The sequence below is a fragment of the Episyrphus balteatus genome, chromosome 3 (assembly GCF_945859705.1).
Source record: "Episyrphus balteatus chromosome 3, idEpiBalt1.1, whole genome shotgun sequence".
NCBI lineage: Eukaryota > Metazoa > Arthropoda > Insecta > Diptera > Syrphidae > Episyrphus > Episyrphus balteatus.
The window spans coordinates 29,169,147-29,195,064 of NC_079136.1; the positions used below are offsets into that span (position 1 = coordinate 29,169,147).

Below are 25,918 nucleotides of genomic sequence, written 5' to 3' on the forward strand. Positions count from 1 at the left end.
TTTCGACTACTTTCACCCGTAGAGAATTTTTTTTCTCAACGTCAACGCGTCTTTTCCGGCCATTACTACAGTCGTCATCGCGTGAGAGCGTGTGAATTAAAAAATTTCTCTTACTATAAAAAAAGTATTAAATTTATCAAATAAATTTAACAAATAAACTAGTTCATTAATTTTCTAAGTTAAGTTCTTTAAAAAAGAAGTTTGCAAAAAAAAAAAACAATCAACAATCATGTCTGATAACAAGAATAACGACTGCGAAATGAATGGTGAGGATTTCTCACAAGATGTGAGTACCAATGAAAAAGAAGAAAATGGTGCCGGTACAAATGGTAATTCTGCCGAATCACACGGACGAGATGATGACAGGTAAAATTTTAATTTTTTTTTAATTCCATTAAATTAAATTATATTAAAAACCAAATTAAGTTTTATAAAAATTCATTTTTATTTATTCTGTTACGTAAAAAAAAATTCTCTACTCGTACTTTTTTAAAGTGTGTACAATACGATGAGTAATATATTTGAAAAAGAAGAAAAAATCGATACTTGCGCGCCACCATTTTGCTTTTTTTGATATTGCCTCGGGCATTTTGTTGTTCGTGTCTTAACCTTTAATTTTTTTTTTTGAATTTTTGAGACATAATTCCTAATCCAAACTCATCTGCCCTAAATTCTGCGATAATTTAATTGAAAATTATAAAATTTTTCTTTTATCACTTCGATACGTGATTATTTGAATTTAGTTTTGTCCACAAACATTGTTTATCGTCCTATAAAAAGTAATGAAAAAATCTATGTCATCTCGTGAAATTTTTCCTTATCAATTCGAACAACGACAAACTAAAATGGCGGCCTTGTTGAGAATTGCCTAAATTATCGCTTTTTTGCCGATTCCTTGATATAAATTTTTCAATATGCCGGTTTTATTTGGCCCAGGTTCTGCCTCTTGATTGCCGCTTCCTCGGGCAATTCTATTTTTTTGTTTTACACCTAAAATAATTGATTTTAAAAAAATTTCGCTTTTCTGCTTTAGAATTCGTTTAGTAAATATATAAATTTAAGGGTCGTTTGTTTCTTGAAAAATAAAATTTGAAAAAAAAAATTCATGTAAATTCTCTGAACAAATTTTTTATTTTTGGATCATTTTTTTCCGTACCACCACAAACATACTCTCTCACATCTCTATTTAATTTGTTTTGTTTGTATTTGTATTGCATATTTGTACGATATGAGGAATATGGCGCGCTTGGCGTTTTATTATCCAGAAGATGTATTTTTTTTTATTTTAGTAATTCGAGTCTCGATTAAAGCTATATTCTTGATTTTTTTCTCTTCTGTTGGTACATAAATTCAGGAATATAAAAAAATGTTTAACATAACAAAAATCTATATTTTACCTACACACACATTTTTTTTTGTGTGTAATTTCAACAACGACCGGTTAATTAACTCGATACACAAAAAAATAAATAAGAACAAAAAAGGCGCATTGATTGGATTTGGCAGAAGTTTCATTTATTAGCATAAAAGAAAAAAAAAAAAGTAAACTTATACATACATATAATATTCTTAATTACATACCTTATTATAATTTTAAGTTGATTCAGGTGCAAAAATGACGTAACGTAAGGTGTGATGCGAAATGAAAAAAAAGCGCGTACCAACACCGAGAAGCAAAAAAGGGTGTTCGGCACTTAATTTATTCTAAATTTAAAATAGGTATAGTAATTAGGTATAATTTACAAGTCTATAGAAGAAAAAATGAAAGAATGGTGGAGATATTATAAACATGAGATTTAATTTTAGTCAACGTTGGCAATTTTTGAAGGGTTGGGTAGATATACATTTCTTTTATAGGTAGGTACCTACCTAGCACGTATTTTTCACTTCAAATTTTCCTAACTACCTAAAATTTCATTTGGTTCCTTAGTGTGATTTCTTTTATCATTCGAAACTCATTTTGAGAAACTGTTTATTTATGAAGATGGGACAGTTGTTAATTTTCAAAGACAAAAACAATCGGAAATAATATAACAACGAAGAATATACCTAACTAGGTACTGACCTACTTGGGTAGTCAATAAACAGAATAAATAAAAACGGTCATTGGAAACATATTTGGGACGGGTGACGAGTAACACGGATCACAAAAAATAAGGATACAACAACAACAAAATGCATGACATAATTTCTATAGATTTTCCTTCCTTAGGGTTGAATGCAAACAACCCAAAAAAAAAATACGACTGTACCTAAGCGCAGACCATTTGTAATTGTAGTAGGTACCTAGTCGCAGATTCTTTATGATATGACTGTTGACCTCACAAAAACATGTTATTCAAAGTACCAACGTTAGGTATTTTTTTATATAGTGAGCTAGGTACCTACCTACATTCAACAAAACCAACCCTCATGGGACATCTAAACAGAAATGACAGTTCCAGAAAACAAACACTTATTTTATTTGTGAGTGAAATAATATCTTGGAAGAATATGATTTAGGTAGAAGGGCCCATTCATTCACACGGTAGGTACATATATACATATATATTACATATTTCATGAAATTCAAACTTCGTCCTTAACACTAAGTTGAACATCTGTAACTTAGGGTGAAAAAATAGTTGAACTGTATGTAGTTGTTTATTTTCTACTTAAGCACTTATTTGATCATATAGTAAGTATGTCGCTCACAAAATTGATTTAGGAAATAAAACAGGACATCAATAAATTATTAATTTAATATAAACATTATGTACTTTCATTAATATTAACCATCCACAGATGGTGCATTCTATTATGAAAGTAAGGCCCTTATTGCGAGTGTCTTTCAACTTTTGATGCGATAAAAGTCGATGGCATCGATAAATATCTGTTTTCGTATTGTGTATCTATTTCGACAAAAATATTTGTTATTTTGAACTATGAACTTGATTTGAGTCGATAGGGAGCAAAAAAAGATCGAACGATAAAACGAACCGTTTCGTTCACAATAAAACTTAACAACACATTCATTTTCGATGATCGATTTTCCACAAAAGTCGTCTATCGATGTTGATTCACAATACCACAACCACAAGTAATTTTCGATGATCGACTATCGAAAAAAAATTGTCTATCGATACAAAAACGTCACTCGCAATAAGGGCCTAAATACAAACAACTCTAGCCATTTTCGACCCTCTAACTTCCACACCTAAGATGCCAGAAATTTCATACTCGCTTTATTTGTTGAGCTGGTCAAAACCGAACTCCTTAAAAAATTTAAACTACTTACGTTGAGTAGTTTCTAAGATATAGGGCTTCAAAAATCGCGAAAACCTTAACTGACTCACTGACAGATTATCAAAATTATGAAGATCTTCCCGCTATCGTAGAAACTTTAATTTTACAAGGTGATGGGTCTTGTGGTGTATACAAAGGAAAAAATCGAAAATTTGAGATTTTCAATTCAGTGGGTGTGGTAAACGCCCATTTTCGCAGAATTTTCATCAATTACACCGTCACACAAAATGAAAAAAGTGTCATGTACCAGGAACCGACCTATCTTTCTATATGTTTTTAGGCACGCTGAATCCGAATTTCAAGTCCGTTTGGCCCGGTCACCCTCCAGTTTTGTGCTGTGACTGCATTTTGTTTGGATTTTTATGACTTTTTTTGGAGTTTTTTGCATTTTTCTCAAAACTGAAGGGTGTTCGGGCAAAACGGACTTGAAATTCGAATTCAGCGAGTCCAAAAACATATAGAAAGATAGGTCTGGTTCCTGGTACATGGAACTTTTTTTTTTGTGTGCCGGGGATGAAAGCGATAAAAGACCCCAAAAAAGGCAAAAAACTTCCTTTTTTTTAGTTTTTTGCATTTAACTCAAAACTGGAGAGTGACAGGGCCAAACGGACTTAAAATTCGAATTCAGCGTGCCCAAAAACATATAGAAAGATAGGTCTGGTTCCTGGTACATGACACTTTTTTATTTTGTGTGCCGGTGTTATTATAGAGCACTTCTGATTATCGTAAAATCTTGAAATTTGGTAGAATGGTATAGCTGGTAGTTTATATAAAGGAAAAAATTTTAAAATAAGAGAATTTTAGCCAAGGGGCGTGGCAACCGCTCATTTTAGCTGACTTTTCATAAAATATTAAGAGATTTTAGATCTACAACAATAGGTACTTTGCAAAAAGTAGTGAAATCACAACAAAAACATTACTGTTAAAAAATGAGCCAAGTTCTCATATGTTGAAATTGTGCTGGCCCAAAAAGTACTGAGATGTAAAAGTGTACCAAGTTAAAGTTTGGTTTCAAATTTTATATCAATAAAATTTGGTTGTTTACTTGGCTATTTTTCAAATAACTTTAAAAAATTTGTAATTAAAAGAAAAATTGTTTGTAATATCAGAACTACCAATAAGAACTCGGCTTCCAACAAAATCTGAAACCCCTTTAATCATGTCGACTTATTACACTCTGTAAGTGTTATGAATGTAAATCACTGAACTATTTATCTAAGGGTGAAAGGGTTTACAAAATACTACATATTTAACTTCGAATATTCCACCTGCGTTTGCGTCATATTGCACCAACATTTTGGTCAATATCAAAACTAGATTAAAAGAAATTGTAAAATAAAAATTAAAACCCCTTTTAGTATTTAAGTCTATTTTTGTAAACATTGTGTGTTTTGTGTGTGATTAATAAATTTAAAAAACAATTGTAATCATTTTGTCCAAATAAATTAAAAATTCTTTTTAAATATACCGTTGTTTTAATTGTCTGAAAAAAAAATCCCCTTTCAAAATAAGTTCAATGAATTTAAGATCAATCAGAAAAAATTACGTATCCTGAATTTATTTATAAAACATAAACAAAAAAATAAAAACCAAATCCAATCATTGTGTGTATACGCCAGATCTATATGTACTGCATCATATCATGCATGTATTAATTTTTGAAATTAAATTGAGTTTTCTTCGAATATATATTTGGAATTTTATTATTTTTTTTTATTTTATTTTTATCTCTTGTGTTTAGTTTTTTTTAGTCATAATTATTTAGTGTTAAGACGAACAATAAGAAAAAAAAGAATTTAAAAAAAATTAACAGTAAATACAAAATCTACTTTGGAAATTTGATGTCAATCTACCTACTACATAAAATACTTCTCTTCTGTTCCTACTACACAACACGATCGATTTTCGGAATTTTAAACTTAAAGTTAAAAATAAATCAAATTAAATAAAAAAAATAAGACAAGCCCCTCGGAAAGTTTTCGCGGACACAATTTTTTGCATTAAAGGAATATAACAAAAAAATCGGAATAAATTTTTTGCAAATTTTGAAATAAAAAACGGTTTGTCAATAATTTATAAAAGAATAGTAAGAAGCTAAATAATAAATAGAAAAATGAGTAAATACCAGAATTCGGGCATTATTGGTCGATGATGATGAGAAAGAGATGGTGTCGAGATAAATGTGAAACATTTTTAATTTCATATCAAAAAATTGCTTAGGGACTCCTGTTGTGTATAGAGTGAACTAACCTTGTTCCTCTCCGGCAGGTATGTGTGAGAGAAAATCAAAGCTCGTTAGAGAGTCGTTGGATGTGAGACTCTACACCCCACCAACTACCACTAACTACTACCTACTACTAGTGCCACGCCACCAATGATTCCTCCTCTAGCTTGATCTGTGATATCTGTGTCGTGTGTGGAGAACCGAACGCAAGGCATCTGAAGTTGGGACAAAAACAGAGAGAGAAAGAGAGAGAAAAAACGATGTGATGGTATTTATTAAAAAAAAAAAAACAAAAAATAATACAAAAAAAAAATCAATTATTGGATTTTAATAAAAAATAAATACACTGATCAAACTAAACTAAAAAAAAAAAGTACTCTAAAATAGAATCTTATCTTGAATTGTTACTTGATTGAAATTCCGTTTAAAGTAAAGCTTTGTTGTTGCTATATTTATTGGAAAAAGAAAAATATTACTTCTTGAAAAGCTTTGAAACTTATAAGAGATACACATAAATATTTATCTAGATCATCTTTGACAAAATACTTTGGCCATTGTTGTTTTACTACTTGTTAAAAAAAAATAAGAAAACAAAATACAAAATTTTTCAAATTCTTGTTGAAGCTTTTTTGATTCCACTATTCGAATTATTCACTTGTACTTGATTTGATTTTATACATATTTCTTGAAGTAGAGATTGTTTCTTTAACTATATTGATTGATTGTCCTTTTATAGTGGAGAAAATATTATATATTTTTTTGAGATAAAACTTGCAAAAAAATGGAAATGTTGTCTGTAAAAATATATAACGTAACGTAGTTAAAAATTTTCCCGAAAATATACTTGAACGTTTATTTTTCTTTGCTTATTCAAAAGAAAGTAAGAACATAAAAGTAAATTTTAACTTTTTTTAGAATAAAAACAAAAAAGAATTTATAAAATATTATAAAGTAAAAAAAAAAACTCGAAAGAGAGATTTTTTAAAAATTACCTTCCTCGAAGGAAAGACTAAAATTGATCATACTAATTCTTTGTTTGAATATTTTCAGGAAACTTTTTGTTGGTGGACTCAGCTGGGAAACCACAGAAAGTAAGTTTTACACAGACTATATGAAATTGATTTGATTATTAATTTTCTTAAAATTATTTTTACAGAGGAACTTCGTGAACATTTTGGTCATTATGGTGAAATTGAAAGCATCAATGTAAAAACAGACCCACAAACTGGTCGTTCAAGAGGATTTGCCTTTATTGTTTATACATCAGCTGATGCAATTGATAAGGTTATCGCTGTTAGCGATCACATTATTAACAATAAGAAAGTTGACCCCAAGAAGGCCAAGGCACGTCACGGAAAGATCTTTGTTGGAGGTCTTACTCCAGAAATTAGTGATGACGAAATTAAAACCTATTTCGGACAGTTCGGCAATGTAAATTTTATTAAAAAAGAAAATACGAAAACAAAAATTCTTATAAATCTGTTTTGCTTTTAGATTGTTGACGTTGAAATGCCATTCGATAAGCAAAAGTCACAGCGCAAAGGTTTCTGCTTTATTACATTCGATTCAGAACAAGTTGTAAATGAATTGTTAAAAACACCAAAGCAAACAATCTCTGGCAAGGAAGTTGATGTTAAGAGAGCGACACCAAAACCAGAAAACCAACAAATGGGAACGATGCGCGGTGGACGTGGTGGTGGCCCACGTGGAGGTAGCCGTGGAGGCTATCGCCTAGGTAATTATATTTTGTTTTCAATTTTTATTTATCATAATAGGCGAGAAAGAAATTTTATAAGTATGTATTATTTTAATTACGTGTCTCTAAATATGAACTCTTATAAAACCTAAATCTAAAAATACTTGTACGAGTAGGTACTTTATACAACATATAACATTAAAACATTTCTGTAGGAATCAATAACTAGGGTTTCTAAAAGCATATGAAAAACCTCTAAAAACTATATTTTTAAGTCTGAAAAAAATTCTCTATCAATGTTATATTTGTGTGAGTTTCACCCTCATACTCAAAATATCAATATCATAGCATTGGGTAACTTTCTAATATGTCGGTGTGGTATCGCATTGAATTATACTCAGTACCAATTTCTGATAGAATTTCTTTCAGCGATACAGAAAGCAAACCGTATACCAATAATTTTGCAATTTGAAGTTGTATGCATTTTTTTAAAGTAAATAAAATACCGAAACATCGCCGAGAAAACATCGCCGAGAAAAAGGAAGAAGAAATAAAACACCAAAAGTAAACAATTACAGTTGGACAGACATTTTTTCCGAGTAAAAAAAAAAAACAAATTAATATAATAATAACAAAAATCAACGAAGTATTCAAGATCGAAAAAAATATGTGTAATCTAAAAAAATATGTAAATAAAATATGTGTGGAAAACGATCGAGTGATTTGAGACAGTGTTTCAGTGAGACTTTGAAGTCCAGCCTGTAAAAAATTAACACAAAGTCCAACAAAACAACCCATGAATTGGTTCAAATTTTTCCTTACAGTAAAAATGAGTTGGGATAAATGTTTTGGAACAATTTGAGATTATAAAACATACAAAAACAGGTTTAAAAACAGAAGTTGAACATAATGTGAAGAAGTTTATCTTTAATTTCGGAATTTTGTTTTATTCACTCAAAAGTGGACGTTTTTAAATTTCGATTTTCAACTCTATAGTTGATCAACTGGAAGTTGGCAAACTTAAGTTTTTTAAACTCAACGAAAGTTGAGAAACAAATAGTGAACAAAACAAATCTTCAACTTTTGTTTCAATTCTCGAGTTGAAGTCAACTCTTGAGTTCCCTAACTATAGAGTTTGATACAACTTAAAGAATAATAGAATCTTCCTAAATTTAAAATTCTTTGGAAGACAACCTAACGACTCAATTTAACACTACCCAAATTACTCATACGAGTTTTGTATCAATTTTAATATTTCATTTATACCGTTAGTTTCCTGGTAAATACCGGTGCCATTTCTAAACAAAAATGGAAAATATAACTTCAACATTTTTATTGTCAATTCAGGTGTGTTAACAAGGCAGTCACCTTGGTCCCTTATTATTTCTTCTATCTTCATCATCATTATTACTAATTATTACACATCCGCACTGAAAAGACGATCCCTATTTCTTGACACTGAAACAATGTTTACGGATCAATCCAACAAAAGCAAATAAAATTCTTGGATTCATAAAAAGATGCTCTAGAAATTCTCAGTCCCCCTTTGTACTCAAACTTCCCTACATATCCTCTGTAAGATCGGTACTTAAATATGGTTGTGTAGTATGAGCATCATAAACGGTAATGTTGACAGACTTGAGCATATTCAGCGAAGGTTCCTGAGTTTTTCTCTTCGTTTTATTCATTGAATCAAGCTATGGTGTGAATCCACATTATCAACTTGCGGTTCGCAAGAAACAAAGCTAAAACTTACAAAACACAATTTAAACTCAAAGGTTTTCTAAAATTTCTCTAAAGCCTAGTACTAAGCTTTCGCAAAGCTCTCTAAGAAAACACTCTCTAAAATTTAGCCGATATTAAAATTTTCCAAGAATTTCAAATTGGGCTGCAAAATACAAAATTATGCTTTTAGCTGTACGGAGTACGAATTTATTAGTACGATACATTATTGTATAGCTAAATTTTAAGATTTTTTTTCGTTATGTGTTTTGTGTTAACAACTATGGAAATCAATACTGAGGCATATTCTTGCACAAAAAAAATTAGTCTCGAATCTTAGCCGTTATTTAGAAAATAAAAAATGGCTAAAATTTAGAGCGAGTAGAGTAGTAGTAGTTTATTAGTATACAAAATTTATATAATTTTGCTTACAAAAATTCTTACCTTCTTTTTCTGTAGGTTATCCCCATCAATGGTCCGGCCAAGGTGCATATCCAGCATACGGCTACAGTGGCGGCTATGATGCAAGTCCCGGTTATGACTACTACAGCGGTGGCTATTACAACGGCTACGATTATGGCTATGGTAAATACACTCAACAAAATACCAATCCCCAATCTACTTCTAATAACTATTATAATAATACATCATACCACAAAAATAATAGCTATCATCACTAATCAAAGTAAAAACTATAAGAATACTGTACAAAACGCCAACCACTACTACAGCAGTTATTTAAATAAACCAAGATTTCAAAATTCTATAAACAATACTACTACTAGGCAACAAAACGGCAACAATAATATTAATTACCCGTATATTCCCCACAACAATAGATCTAGACCAAATAATTACAACAACCACAACAACAGACAACAACAACAAAAACGAACAGAACAGCCACAACAAAATAATGGAAACAATATTCAATAGAGAATAAATGGTTTTTCATTTTTTTGTTTTTATTAAATTTTTTTTTTAATTAATTTTTCTTAATTTTATCTTAAAAAAAATAGTAATCGTTCTTTTTTTTAAATAACTTGCACTTACGACGAAATTTAATCTAAAAAAGTTTTTTTTTTCAAACAAAAGATAAATAGTTGTCCCCAAAACTTGATAAAAAAATAATTCTTATTCTAACCAAACCGAGTAATAATTTTAAAATATAGTTTTCATTTTCTAGATTTATTAAATATATTTTATTTTTACTTTGTGTAACTTTTTAACTTGCAAAAAAAAAAATTATCTAAACAATTAGATAATTTTCTACTTTCTTAAATAATAATTATAATATTAATAGTGTATGACTGGCGAAGAGTGTGTTGACTTAAAAAAAAAAACAAAACAAAATATTAGCAAACAAAATTTTAAATTCCTCCCCCCCAAGACAAAATCTCAACTCAAATCAAATTGCATGTATGTAGTTCATGTACAACACAAAATCACAAAACACAAAACAAAAAAAAACTTAACAAACAACCACACACAACATACTCGTATGTAGATATACCTCAAGTATAATGCAACAGTTGGACCTGCAAAACAAGCAATTTTTATAAACTGTGCCAAAAAACCACTTTTATTAATAAGAGAAGTAGTTGTGTCTTGGAATTTTGCTCTTATTTGTTTAAAAAAAAAACTCAAACTCAAAAGCTTATTGAGGTTAAAATTGTTAAAAAAAAAAAACACAGCTAAACATTTCAAGATCAACTTTTTTTCCACAAAAAAAAGTTTAATTGTGCCTTTTTATTATATAAAAAACAAAACAAAGCAAAAGGAGTTACTAATCCGTAACTCACCTGAAGCTTTACACACACACACACACAAACATCATCTACGAATGTATGTGTATAAAGAAAAAAAAAAAAAAGAATGACTGTATTTAGTCAAGCCCGTAGAAGAGCTTATTATATGTATATACACAGACAATCTATGTATATTATAATATCGAGCTAAATGCATATATTTTCGTATGCAATATTTATATTTATATATATATATATATTTTTATTTTAAACATACTATTTTAATATAGTATAAGGAATAGGGACAATGGTTGCTGTTGCTTTTGCACAGCATACACTCACCTTGTCGTCGTAAAAAAGAAGCAAAAAACAAAACAAACAAACATAAAACAACAAACAAAATATTCCAACGCGCTCGCTCGCAAATGTGATGCGGTTGGAAAAACTTCTTTTATTTGCACGCATTTGTTTAAAAAATATAGATTTTTTTTTAATTATTCCAAATTTTAAATAAACACACGACTACACGACATATTTTTGTCTGTGTTATGTGTTTTTGCGCTCTTCCTCTTAAAAATGCAAGAGTTTTAATTTTGTTAACTTAAAAAAAAAAAAAAACTTGAAAGTCTTTTTTATTTTAATTTTTCAAATAAAACAAAAAACAATAAATAAAAAATAAGAACACACTTCGTCAAAGATTAAAAAGAAAAAAAAAATATTTTGCAATATTTTCGTAGCTAACATACACGTACATACAATTATTATATTAAAATAAAACAAAAAACAAGTAAATTTAATTATATATAAAAAAGTGAATAGAAAAACGTTTTTGGCTGCATGTTTCTCAATGTTAATATTTCCTTAAATTTTTATTATTATTATTTTTAAAAATACGTATTTTGAGTCTTTTCCCATGTATTCTATTACTATTTTTTTTTTTAATTAATTATATATATATATCAGAATTAATTTATGTATATATATATAAAGCAAAATGGTAATTTTTTTATATATATATATTTATGTATTCAATTTTAAAATATTTTGATATGTAATTTATATTTATTATTTTTATTTTATTTTTGTGATACCGAGTTTTCTAATGTTTCGCCTCACTCTTTGGATGATTCAAAATGATTTATTTTACACTTTTATATTAACTTTCGATCTTGGTTTGATGTTTTAGAAAACAAGTTGAAAAAAAAATTTAATCCGGTTGATGTTTTCTATTTTTGTGTGTGTTTTTCAAAAGTTCTGCTTCTGTTAATGATATGAAAACAAAATCTATTCGTAACACAAAAACAAGAAAAACGAAAAAAAAGAGCGAAAGAATGAAAATTTAGTAAAACTTGGGCGTTTTTTTGTATGCACTTTTTCTCTTTAAACAATAACAAATAGAGTAGTAGTTTTTTTTTTTGTTTTATAATAGTAACTTCAAGATAATTTTTTATTAAATCGACTAATTGATTGAGAATATATGAAAAAAAAGAACAAAAACCTTCCGCGAAAGGGGTGAGGTGAGACATTACAAAGTTACAAAAATTTGCCAACGCAAATGTTGTGGAAAATAAGGTAAATAAAAAAATTCAATATATGTGGAAATGCATTGTGAAACATGAGAATAATTATTTATTTCTTTTGTAATCCAAACATCAAAAAAATACAAAACAAAATTACTAAAAAAAATAAAAATACACAATTATAATCCAAAAATCATTTTATAAAAAGATTTTCTCTCAAAAAATGGTAAAAACGAAAAAAAAAATTAATTAATAATACAAACAATTTAATAAAACAAAAACCATTCATGATTTAAGTAAAAAAAAGTGAATTTGCTTTTGGTTATATACAGAAAAAAAGTAATATGAAATATTTTAAAGAAAATTCATTACTAAAAGAAAAAAAAAAAAAAATGAAACGAAACAAAGCTTGACAAGCAGCATCATATATTATTATAAAAAATCAAAGAAATGAAAATTTTATATAACAACAACAATATGGTAATGTTCTTTATTGAAGCAAAAATATAAAAACAAAGAAAAGGCAAATAAAAGAATCAAAACAAAAACAATGTGTTTCTCATATATTTTTTATTTACCATATTTTCCCATCGATGGAGGATTTTTTTCTTAGACTTCGGCAACAACGGCTTTTGTAGTTTTTAAAAAATTGTGTGTTTAGTTTTAAAGAAGTTTTTTTTTTTAATACTTTTGGTGTTTATTTAGTATTTTCTTGGTATTAATTTTCTCAGTGTTGCAATTTTTTTTGTTAGTTTTTTTTTTTTCTTTTTTATTTCTCTCTAACAAAACTTGGTTTTCGAAACAAATAATTTTTTTCTGGTAGTTAAACACATAACTTGGAATAAATTATACATTTCTTACGGTAAAGATGAGAGATTGGAAAGTAATGTTATTGGATTTTTAAAATACAAAGTTTTGTCGCTCAAGTTTTGTTCAGCTCAAGATTTAATTAACTAGGTTATATTGAAGCGCTTGAAGTAATAAGGTGATATATGATATTTTTCATATTATTAAAAATGCGTCTTCCATTTCAAAAATAATATAATCAGGGATGCAATTGTTACCGTCATGTACTTACTAACTAAAATTTAAAAATTTAAATTTGATTTCATAAATTCGACAAAAAGGAGAATATTTCAACAAATATTCTTTTTGTAAACGTATCAATTGTTAACTTAGATCAGAATTTGCACCTTAGAGATTATTGCATACAGCAATTCATAGATATAAATAGAATAAAATTATTTTTGAAATGGTCCTTGAGATGAATTTCTTGCAATATCTTCCTTTATTGGGCCAAAAACGAATTATTCAATACTGTAGAAAAATCCGGCTTTTGAAAAAACTCATAAATGTTCGTAAATATGAAAGTTCTTGGAGCAATGTCTTGGGCAATTTAGTTCATTTGACTGATCGATCATTGAAGTTGAAATCATGCTACTGAAGTAGTTCTTTCATTTTAGTACAAAGAACAAAACATTCAACAGAAAGTAGACAAAAATCTTAGCTAGACTAATGATAAAGCCTATAGTAACATTGTACATAACCACTTTTGCAGTAGCTCGTGAATTCAAACAAATTTGTATTTCTGTTCCCGAGGAACGTACTCTTGAGGGTGTCTAGAGAAAACAATCGGCGAGTTCTCTTCATAGCTGAACTATGTAGTCCAAAATGCCCGGGAATCTGTTCCAATCAAATGAAGCCAATACATTCTTTATTCCTGATGTAAATTCATTTGTCCTGTTCTACTGCATACGAAAAAACTTTTTCGTGTGTATTTCAATCAGGAAAAGAATAGGGTAGATAGATTTTGTGGATTGTCAACTGACATAAGTTTTCTTGACCGCTATAAACGACCATCAGGTAGAAATATTCAATTTCATACTGCTTCTTTTTTCCTGATGCATTGTCCTGATGGCTATAACCGGTGTAAAGATAGCAGTGAAAACGATGTAGTATTCCGAGGTAAAACAAAAAGCCTTAGTATGAATTTCAAAACTAATTTAGTGGTTTTTAATTTCAAAAAAGGTCGCTCAGTTTCAGTAGAAAAGTTTTCGATTTATTAAACAAAAAGTGCTGTTCATTTGATATAAGTATTTTTTTTGCCGGATTTTTTGTGTTCTAGGCTTATTAAAAGAAGGTAAGTTTAGTTTTAGTTACAAGGGACAAAAAAAAAAAACAAACAAAAACATCTGAGTCACAAAAATAAGCAAGCATTAAACCTACAAGAATGCAAACTAATTGGAATTATTTTGTATGACTTGTTTCAACGTAAACTTGTGCTCTTCTAGGTTCAGTGGTTTCTTAAATTTGTAATATGTACATATATTGTATATACATACCTACAAATTTTTGTACATACATATGTATGTATATTTTTTTTCTATTAAGGTCCAAAATATTATAAAAATATAATAATATTATAAAATCTGTGAGGTTTGGTACAAACATGAAAGCTCTTACACTGGTAAACCTTTAATAGTTGAAAATAGTGATCAAAAATAATAATAATAATAATAATAATAATACAAATAATGGGCTCTATCCTGAATCTCCAGAGGAATTTTGTTTGCCTCGGAATTTTTTGGGCAATCGTGAAATGACACCTAAATTTCGTTGGAAATTTTGTTACAGATACTAATAAATTCCGAGGGTAGCATTTCATGATCATTTTCGTGTCCATGTTTAAATCATGGGAAACATTTCCAGGGAATTTTGTGTGCATCTCTAAACGCCATTTTTATGTGGAGCTTTCATGTTTCTACTAGACACTACAGATATTTATTTTCATACTTTCATACACCAAGCATGTTTTCAATCTCTATCTTTCTGTGAAATAAATATAAACAAGTTATTAAAATTTAATTAAAATATTGCCCTCAAGTCCACCCACCACCCAAGTCGAAATTAATAATAATTACATGTATAAACCTTAATTACGTAGAAAAACAAAACTTAAAAATAAAAACATAATTATATAGTTATATATTTGCTGATAACACATTTTTTCCTTCTCTTACTTAATATATTACATAAAAATAGTAAAAGTAAATTTTGTTTAAAAGAAAAATATTCAAATAATATTAAACAAAAATGTGTTGTGATAAATTTAATGTTCAGACTATGGCTATGGAGGTTATGACGGTGGCTACGGTAGCGGATACGGTAGCGGCGGTGGTCGACCTGGTGGACCACGAGGCGGTGCCAAAGGTACTACACAAAATAATAAATAATTTAACTTGATTTTTTTTTTTAAATAAATTAAAATAAATATCGGTTTTTTTCTAAACATAAAAACATATTTTGCTAATGAGACAACTAAATAAAAAACAAAATTCGATTTGATTTTTGAGTGGTCTTGTTTAAATGTAGAGTAAATTTTTTGAATAAAAAATAAATACAATTTTATATAATTTTTTTTTATGTGTGCACCACCATTTGCGAATTCTTGATCTTTAATTAAAAAAAATCCGCACTTTCTTAAAACTTGATTGTACCTTTTAGAATTCAAATCCAATTGAAAAAAACATCAAATTGATTGAAAACCAAACAAATTAAGCAGGGTGGTGTGTTCAGTGTTATTTGATTTTATTTTTGAACATAAATTTAAAAAAAAGTGTAGTCCCAAGCATGCTGTACCCCCTTTCAAAGTAGTTTAGATTAATTTATATTCTTTTATTTTTAAGTGTTATTTTTAAAATTAAAAAAAATTGCATTGTTAAGGGCTTGATTAATGATAAGTATTGGTGAGAGAAAGGTTCTAAGGTATTTATTATTTTCTATAAACGATTTTTCAAGAGAGAATGGGCAAGGAAGACGTAGCTTGTAAGTAGTATTTATAATAATATATTAATTTGAAGCTTTCAGGAGCATTTCGCTTTCCTGGAAATATTTTGTGCGTTCCTGAAATTACCACAAAATTAATTTCCAGCGAACTAAAAAATTACAGTTAAGTTTGCCTGAAAAATTTACTGACGATACTAATAAATTCTAAAGTTAACCCATACCAGTGACATTTGTATTTACTATAGCCCCTTTATGAAATCGTCATGATGGGCGATTCACTCTGCTAGCCCACTGGCATCCACCTTGTTTTCATTCAATTCTGAGAAATGAACACATGCCATGCGGTTCAGCACGCATGGAATATGCTTAACGAACCACGAAAATGCGGATTATAGCCACATGCCATTTTGACATTACTCCATATAAGCTCATGTCTATCATAGTTTGGCCTTAAGGTCTTTGCTGAGTTAAACAACTTAACTCCGCGAAGAGGTGGCTCAAACCTGGGACCCTAGCACATAACTTGATACAATCATGATAGGTTCCAGGGGAAAAACGGCACATGTCCACTTTTTGTCAAAAATAAACTAATGATGAGGTCTTGTAGTATTTACTGAGCACTGTCTGATGGCATCCTTACTTTCAGAAAACAAATTTAAGCCTAGCTAAGAAAATAAATAACTGACGTGCCTTTAGTACTAAGATTTATGAAGAACAAAATTTTAAAATGCGTTTTTCTCGGAATGAGTTGGAATGGACTTGTGCTGTTTTTCCCTTCATATACTTTTGTTCAATGGAAGGTTTTCAGTAGAAAATGCTCGATTGATCCCAAATAGTTGCTGCCACTGGTCGATTGTATCGAGTTAACTCGATATCAAAAAGTTACATGCTGGCACCCCTGGAGTTCATCGTAGATCTGAAAAAAGAATTCTTTTGTTTTCCTCTGACTCTCAAAAATATTCTGTCGCCCACAAATTCGGTTAGAGACAAAAAAATCAAAAGAAACTGTATTTGGCAGTACGACACAACCACACAAAAAAAAAAAGTTTTGACTGGGGGTGCGACTATACTTTTTGGGTCACTGAATCCGAAGTCCATTTTACCCCATCACGTCAGGTTTTCGAGATAACCTCAAAAAATGTCACAGCCACACAAATTTTTTTTGTTTGGTCTGGGGGTGCGAATATGTTAATTATATGTTTTTCGGGTCGCTGAAACCACATTCGAAGTCTTTTTTGTTCTATCCCGTCAGGTTTTCGAGATAACCTCAAAAAGAATCTTGTCGTATTAGTCTAGGTGAGCTAGTATTTGCCTCTGAATCGAGTGGCCGAGGTTCGCCTCCCGAAATTGGATTTTTTTTCTGTAAGAGTCAATAATCGTCAATAAATAACGATAGCTAAATAGGTCTCGTTTTAGGGAGAATTTATTCGTTTTTGTACTTACGTATGCGTTGGAAGTGACAAAGGATTTGATTTGTCTCTAAGTTGCATTCTTATTTGTATCTTAAATAATTTTTGAAAATTTCCATTTTCTAAAATAAGTGCTTCGCTAAATAGCTGAACGGATATGAATTTTTTTAATGACCCAAAAGCAAAACTTACTTACATTGAATACAATTTTGGAAAATGCGTATAGTGGTAGTTAAACATTTTTAAATAATTTAAAATGGTTAATTTGTAGAAATTAGTCATTATTTTTTTTGTGGATTTCTAACACTTTTATAAAATCCAATATTGCACTCAAAAACAAATAAATTCTCCGAAAACGAGGCCTACTTAGCTATCGTTTATTTATTGACTTAAAGAAAAAAAAAAAACTATCAATTTCGGAAGGCGAACCTCGGCCACCCGAGGTTAATCATATGATTAACATAGTCGCCCCCCAGGTCAGTATTTTATTTTTTTGTTGTCACGACTACTCTTAAAATTTTTGTTTAAGCTACATCACCACCAATTTTCAACCAAATCGGTTCAGTCGTTCTCGAGTTATAAATAGTAAAACTATAGGGATGAAAAGAAGTTATCAGGATTAAAGCTTTCTACTTTAAAAAGCCAACCTAACTGAGGAAAACAAGCAAAAATTCAAACAAGTTAGAAATACTAGCAACGCCCATATTGAATGAATTTTGGCATGATCTTATTCTGAGATAACTCAGCATTGAAAAACTGGCCCCTAGGTATCAATTTTGTTGAAAAAATCCTCACGAAGATAGGAATACATACTTGCTAACTAAGTCCTTTCTTTGCCTCACCAATTTAATCAAAACCTTAAAACAATGCAAATATGAAAAGTACGGGTAGAAGGGGGAGGATTTGCCAGGATTTAGGAAAATTGACTTAACGCAAAGTTTTTACGTTTCTTTTAATTTTTTTATATCTGATATTATTATTGACTTTATTATCTTCACTTAAATATTTTTTTCATCTTGACATATTAATTATTTCTATTTTTAATAATTTATTCAAAAAAATGAAAAGCGATGTGGCAAATCCTCCCCAGGTGGGAGGCTTTGCCACGGGGGTGGGGAGGGATTGCCAGTTACCTTAATATCAAAGTTAATACAAATAAAACCAATAATCATAAACAAAACTTCTTTTTAGCTGAAAATACGAAGAAGGGACTGATTTTAAAGGATTCTGCCATCCTCTTTTGAGGAAGCTTACTTCTGGCAAATGTACCCCATGGGGTGCATTTGCCAGAGCAAAACCTACCCAAAAACGAATGGCAAATGCACCCCACAAGCTAATCTTTCAAAAATTTACTTATAACTTTTTTATAAGTTAAACAGTAAAAAAATCGCTTCTACACAGCATAGTACACATAATTTTGAAAAGATATTTGTATCAAAAAGTAATTTAACACGACAAATACCTACAATTTACGACGGTTATGTACCTTCATATTTTGGTTCTCAACATTAAAAAACTAACACAAGCGTCTAATTTATTTCGTGTCCAGCCAAAAGCTGTCAAACTTTGTGCAAAGTTTTCAATCATAAATGTGCAACAGAAAATGATTTTTCGGTATTTAATATTCTGTTGGTTTGGAAAAAAACCTGGACTGGCAAAGGTACCCCACTGGCAAATGCTCCCCCTTCTACCCTACTTGTATTCTTTATTTTTTTCTTTTATCAAAAATGTATAGCATTACTTTATTTGCCTGCTTTTTAGCGTCCTATAGAACTGCAAACCTTAAAAAATTGTGTCATGTTTTTACTTTTTTTTTGGTCCTCATTTAAATTGTGGTTAATACATGCAGGGGATGTTCTATCTTTACCATAAAAACTAACTTAGTTATCATCAGCAAAAAAAAAAACGCACCAACAGTTGGACTAAATAAGCAATTTCTTAATTTCTTCAACAGGTTCCTATCAGACAGGCAAACAAAGGGGGACTGGTCGTCAACCAAGGCATCAGCCTTATTAAATTTAATTAATAATTGTATTGCCGTATTTTATAGTTTGTTGTGGTAAGATTAAATAGAATTTATAGATTTTATCTGAATTTAACTAAACGATTTTCTTTTTCTTTACAGCGTACTTTTTTTTAAATATAACAATACACAATTTTCACCAAATTCATAAAAAAAGAAACCAGAACTCAGACAATTTAAAAACAAACTTCAACCAACAACAAATTAAATACAAAACAACCAACAGTTGCGTTTCATTCATCTTCTTCCATTCACCATTCCATTTGTTATGAAATAGGAAACAAAAAACAAAAAAAAAAAATATAAATTAACTTAAAAAACATTGAACAAAGTAAAAATAAAATAAAAGGTGTAATATCACAAAAACTTAAACACAAAAATCTGTAGAAAAAGAAGGATGCCAACACTATTACCAACAAAACAACCTAACTAAAGAACAAACAAGGGTATTTTTTTTTAAATACAAACGAAAAAATACGAAACAACAAAGTTTGCCTAGTATATTTATAATGAACACGTTTTTTTCCGTACCAGGAGAGAAGAAGTGGGGAAAGTAAATTGTCCAAAATTTCCTTTCACTTAACATAAAATTATATAGTTCTACGGAGGGGTGAAAATGATCAAATATTAATTTAAAAATATAAAAACCACAATAAATGAAATTGGGTAAAGGGTGATTTGCCTTCGAGAAACATCATTAAAAAAAAAAACAATACAAAGTTCTGCATCTTTTAAAATTTACATCAACACAAAAGTTGCTTGCAAAATTCTTAAAATTAGTTTATAAAAATATTAAAAAAACACAGTAATACATAGAATCGTATGTATATGTATCTTTAAATAAAAAACATAAAATAAAAAAATGTACAAAACAAACAAAAAGTAAATTTAAACAAATAAATAGAAAAGAAAATTTTGTTGTTTATTATTTGTATACTATATAATGAAGATTATTTTGAGCAGGCATAAATAAAGTAGAAAACAAAAAGGAATCAAACTTAAATAAAAAAATAAATAAAAACAAAAATAAGACAATTTGTTTTATCGAAAACCAATATTAGTTTAGTAATTTACTTTCTTAATCGTATTTAAAATTTCTTTTCTAGTATTTTTGTATAAATTACTGTGACTGATTAAAAAACAACAAAACAAAAAGTAAAAAAAAAAACCGACGAAAATATGAAAAGTAATTTTTTTCTAAAAAAAATAATAAATTAATTAGCCTACACAACAAGAAAAGAATGAGATGATTAATATTTACACTAAAATTTATATACATATATTTACATTAAATAATAAAAATAAGTATGTAGTGGAGATTAAAAAAAAACACAAGTAAAGAAAAATAAAATAAGAAGAACACATAAAGCATACATCCACCAACAACCAACACAGGAGGCACATTCATTTTTTAAAAGGACTACTTAATTTTTTTTTTCTTTGTCTCATTATGTAAGGGGAAATATTTAATTTTTTTTTTTTATTATTAATTCTATCTGATTTCCAATAATTATTTTTCAGTACAGTCAATTATGGAAATTAAATCTCTCTCTTTTTTTTTAAATTAATTATAATTATTTGTAGTGTAATAAATTTAATTTTTGATAAACATTTCAGCATTGGTTTCTTATTTGGTTTTAAATGATGTGTAAACGGAAGCGGTGATAATTCTGTTTAACGATGGAAATTTTCATTATGTACTTAAAAGAAAAAGAAAACTTAGTGGATGTTGTCGACTATGTAATTAAACATCCTTTTTCTGAATGGCAACATACGGGAAAACGTTTTGTGGAAAAGACTTCCATTCAAAAAGCTACAAGAAATTTTGCTCTCTTCGCTTTTTTATCATTATAAGTGAAAAAGGAACAAAATAAAACGGAAAAAAAGAATGATATTCTGGGAGTCTTACGATTGGGAGCCCTTCTCTCAAAGACATTTCACATTTTCGGAGAACATTTTTGTTCACTAAAATTAATTTTAATTTTTTGTGCGATTATTTTTGACTAAAAAAAAAATATTTTAATTAATTTACCATCGATTTTGTAGTTTGACCTAAAGCCCGCATAGGAGTTAATATTATAGATTTTGTAGTTGTGCTTCGAAAATTATTTTATAGTTTTTATCTCATTTTGTCAACAATTAGGAAAAAATAGCAGAAATCGATCAGGTAGAAGGATAAGAGGAATAATTTTCACTTTTTTACTTTGTGAGTTTCGGCCGAAAAGTTGTTCACTGTCCAAAAACTCCCCATATTTTGAACTTTTTTTTTAGGTTATATGCGAGGCAATCAACAGCTTTTTTTTTAACTTAAATTTTGCTGACGAGCAAAATACTAGATAAGTGGAAAATGTAAATTCCATTCGGGTGAAACTCACAATACATTTAAAAACTCCGTAGGAACAAAAAAAAAAACGTTTCATAGCAAGTAAGGAATAAATAATATTGCTGATTTTGTTCTCCAAATGAAGAGACATACAAATTTTTTTCACCTGTATTTGTTTGAGCTTGGGACAAATTAAAATTTACAAAAAGTTTAAAACAAGTGAATTTTTTTTTCTCAAAAATGTCTTTTCACTTGCCCGGTCTCATGTAAAATATTGATGACATTTAAAAATGATCTATAGTCGAATTCAATATGTAAGCCTGAAAAAACAAAATAAATTGTATGAAGAAATGAAAAACAACCAACTTACCTCTTTCATAACCAAAACATTTACAAACAATCTCAAACTCATGACTGCTAATCATGTTATTCATATCGCGAACTGTTAATGCTCGTAAAAATTGATTTTGAGTCACTGTGCCGCAATTTTCTTTATCGAAATCTTTAAACAACGATTGAAGATTTGAAATTTGATCTGGTTTTCTTGCAAGTTTTTGTAAAGCTTTCGATGCTATTGTTCGTTCTTCGAAATTAAGAAAACACTGAATGCAATCTACACAGGGAAAGTGTTTTATGGGAGTTGGTAACATGTTGTCCCCAGCAGATAATTGTCCTTGAACAAAAATTTCATCAAGAGCTTTGCAAAAATCACGATATCGAACGTGACAACCACGATTAGAAGATCGGAAACTGTTGATAAAAAACTTAAAAATATGCAAATAGAAAGAAATGGGGTATAGTTTAACTTACATATCACAAATTATATTGACTTCCGGTACTGTTAGCTTAACATTTGCATTATCCAAGCCCCGACGAAAATTCATTTCAGGTATTTGATTTTCTTTGTGATGATCATATCCCTCGAAGAAATCAATAATTTTTACATTATTGATGGCCATTTGTCTCTTGATTTTGGAAAGAACTTGAATCACATCTTGTTCTGTCGGTTGGCTTTTAACCAAACAAGGTTCCTCGGTTTCATGAATTTTTCTTAGTGGCAAAGGCTCTTTCAACTTTATAAAAATTAAAAAAAAAACTTCAATATTAGAGGCTCATAATGTTCTCATATGTATGTATAGGTCTCTTACCTTTGGAATAGCATATTCAGCTGGATCTACATCTTCCAAAAATCTCATGTAATTGAAACCCATATCATTAGAATAGCGTTTTTCCAGTGCTGCAAATTCCTGCTCAGAAACCAAGATAGTATTACTCAATAAAGCTTGTAACGCTTGGTTTGGACGACAATAACCTTTGTTTAACCTAACATCTCCAAATAAAATTAAATACTTTAAAGACAGACATCTCATACCAAATTACCTATCGTAGTTTTTGAAAAATGGATGCAAATAAATTCGTCTTGTATTGATTTTATTCTGTATTCTTCTAATAGTTTCCTCGCAAAGATCTCGAACAGAATCACCTTGATCTTGCCAATTTGCCTGACCTGGTTTAGGTAGAGTTTTAGTATATTCAAGAGGAGACTCCACAGTAAGTCGGGGTTGCTTATCCAAGTTTTTTTCAGTGAAAACTGGTAATGTTATTTATTTAAAATTATTTTTTTAATATTTTTTATAAAAATGAACCTCTATCAATTTCATCAGTAAATATTTTCCATTTAACACGGTTCATGTCAATTGGATCAGAATATCTTGTAAAAATCATTTCAATTTCACGTTGGCTTAGTTTTAAACGTTTTGTTCCAGAGATACCAACATTATCTAAAGCTCGTAGAAATTGATTCCTCGTTATACTACCGACTTTAAGAAGATCAAAAGATTCCATAAATTCTGATATTCGAATACGATTTTCATAGACATATCTTTGTATTCGAAAAATCACATCACAAACGATATCAGGCTTATCGGGTATTTCAAAGGTTTGAGCGTGCTTATTTATTTGCTTAGCATTTGGAAATGGTAACTCTGCCAGTTCAATATCAGCCAATTGTCCGGGAAAACAAATTACACTCTGTGAAATATGTTTTTAGTTTTATTTTATTTTTCAGTTTATTATTTTGTCTTATTACATTGGTGAGGTCCATTAATCCATGTTCTTTAAGGTATTTTATTATAGCATCAATATGCTTTACAAACGCTACATAATTTACAGTGTATGAATCTTTCATGTAACGTTTTAATAAAAGCATAAAATCCTTTTCGGAAAGAGTTAATTTCATAAAGTGCAAGACTCTAGAAAAGTGAGCTACAGTCACAGTACCAGCATTTCTTGTCACCTGCAATAGTATTGGAATTCTGAATGATTCAATACCTTTAATACTAAACTAGCAACATAAAAATGCTTTTAGTCGAAATGGATTATTATTTTCGCTGCAAATAGATTTGCATTTTTTGAGAACTTTAAAATAATAATACTTCAAATAATTATAAAAATTAAAATAAAGAAACTCGTTTCATAATTAGCACAATGATGAATAAATTTGCCCAACACTTTTTCCATAGAATAAATGTTACACATACGCCATAGTGACCGCTTAAGTTTGATCTTTTGTAAAGTCAATTGCAAACGGAATTTTTTCAACTTCAATTCATTACTTACTAATTCATAATCTTGAAAATATGGAAGCAAAGGTATTATGCTGGTTTTTGCTATTTTCATAAGTAGGATACATAATTGACGTTTTTCATCATCAGTTACAGGGTTAACGTGCATTGGATCATTCCACTCGAGTCCATGAACAGTATCTTTATTTCTACTATGATCTTGACCTTTTAAGAACAATTTTATAGAAGTTAATTTGAAGAATACAATAAAGGCGAATAAGTAACCTTCTTCACAAAGAACTCCAGAAAATTGCTTATAAGCTATTCGACCATCTCGAATTCGAAAATAATCAGTTAATTCACGAATTTCAAAGTCAGATAATCCAATGATTTTCTTGTACCTTCCCAATACACTTGAAAATTTACATTCTTGGAACATACATAATTTAAAATTATTAATTATTAAATTTGATTAATTTAACATGAAGAAGAAGATACCTGGTATTAATCCTGTACCATTTGGATCATGATCATCAAGTTCAATGCTTATGTTAAACCCATGCTTGAATACAGCTGCTTGAATTTTTCGACAAGTTCGCCAAATTTCATTTAAATTAACTTTCAACTATTAGAAATATAATTGTAATAATTAAATGTGTTATAAATATTCCTGATTTACATTTTGATCATCGTCATCCATTTTTTGTCAATAAAACTCTTGGATTTTAACGGATAAATTTGTGTAGCCTGTTTAAATATATTTCCTCGAATTTATAATTTTTAATTTTATTTTGGAATTGAAAAAAAAAAATTATTGATAAACTTAACAAGTAGCGAGTGTTTTATTTTATATAGTTTAAGCTTTTTTCCGTGTTTGATGCCGTTTAGTTTATATCAAGCACTTATGTATGTAAATTAGTTTTTGTTGTTTTTATTGTTCAAATTGAAACTAACTAAGCGTTCAACCGAATATTTACCTACTCTTCAAATAAAATAATTTGTAATGAAATTCTTTCTTAACTTGAAGGGCATATTTTAAATAACAGGGACGTTTATGATTGCTCATACTCGTTTTTGTCTTCAGAAAGGCTAAATTTCAGTTCCTTTAAAAGATTTAGGTAGATCAGTTATTGATATTATCAGTTTCTACTGTAATAAATGTCTCTGCACAATGTTAGCTGGGTTTTTGTGAGACTTCGAAGTCTAGTCAGTAAAAATTAAGCACAAGGACCATCACAATAGAGTTGGGCACTTTAGTTCATTTGAGTGATCGATCACTTTAGTTCAAATCACACTAATGAACTAGTTCTGAACTAGTTCATTTTAGTTCAATTTATTTTGATCACTCCGGTTTTGTAAGAATTAAAAAACAAAATTAGTTTGCAAAAACTATATCCAAATTTATGTTAAATTAACGCATTCTACATAATAAAACAAATACAACCTAAAAATAACAGATATGTACATTTGTACATATTTTTTTTTCTATAAAAATTCTTAATTTCGTTCATATACTTGTCGAGCTTTCTGGTTCCTGACAAAAGTCTAGAAGAAGTACGTTTTGCTTTCATTAAATGGAAATCATAGTAATGCAAGGACCAAGATGCCACTTGATTTT

At 29.1% G+C, this 25,918-nt stretch overlaps 2 protein-coding genes across 4 annotated transcripts; one reads left to right on the forward strand and one right to left on the reverse strand.

The window, feature by feature from the left end:
* The first annotated feature begins 41 nt into the window (after positions 1-41).
* Positions 42-20,743, forward strand: LOC129913018 (RNA-binding protein squid). 3 transcript variants are annotated; one of them, XM_055991344.1, is made up of 8 exons: positions 42-366; positions 6,560-6,600; positions 6,666-6,940; positions 7,004-7,244; positions 9,387-9,512; positions 15,316-15,405; positions 19,345-19,449; positions 19,516-20,743. In XM_055991344.1, exons 1-7 carry the CDS (start codon positions 230-232, stop codon positions 19,404-19,406), a joined length of 972 nt encoding a protein of 323 aa, XP_055847319.1. In that variant the 5' UTR covers positions 42-229; the 3' UTR covers positions 19,407-19,449; positions 19,516-20,743. The 3 variants fall into 3 exon arrangements, with proteins under 3 accessions (XP_055847319.1, XP_055847318.1, XP_055847320.1); XM_055991345.1 differs by lacking the exon at positions 15,316-15,405 and having other exon boundaries at positions 44-366; XM_055991343.1 differs by lacking the exons at positions 15,316-15,405; positions 19,345-19,449; positions 19,516-20,743 and adding an exon at positions 9,595-10,803.
* Positions 20,744-21,859: 1,116 nt separating this feature from the next.
* Positions 21,860-25,110, reverse strand: LOC129913017 (uncharacterized). Its single transcript, XM_055991342.1, has 11 exons — positions 24,980-25,110; positions 24,799-24,925; positions 24,586-24,729; positions 24,356-24,525; positions 23,826-24,032; positions 23,383-23,767; positions 23,117-23,327; positions 22,885-23,059; positions 22,547-22,809; positions 22,107-22,486; positions 21,860-22,056 (listed from the first exon to the last, which is right to left on the reverse strand). The coding sequence occupies exons 1-11, from the start codon at positions 24,998-25,000 to the stop codon at positions 21,971-21,973; spliced, it is 2,169 nt and encodes a 722-aa protein (XP_055847317.1). The 5' UTR covers positions 25,001-25,110; the 3' UTR covers positions 21,860-21,970.
* Between the last annotated feature and the right edge of the window lie 808 nt (positions 25,111-25,918).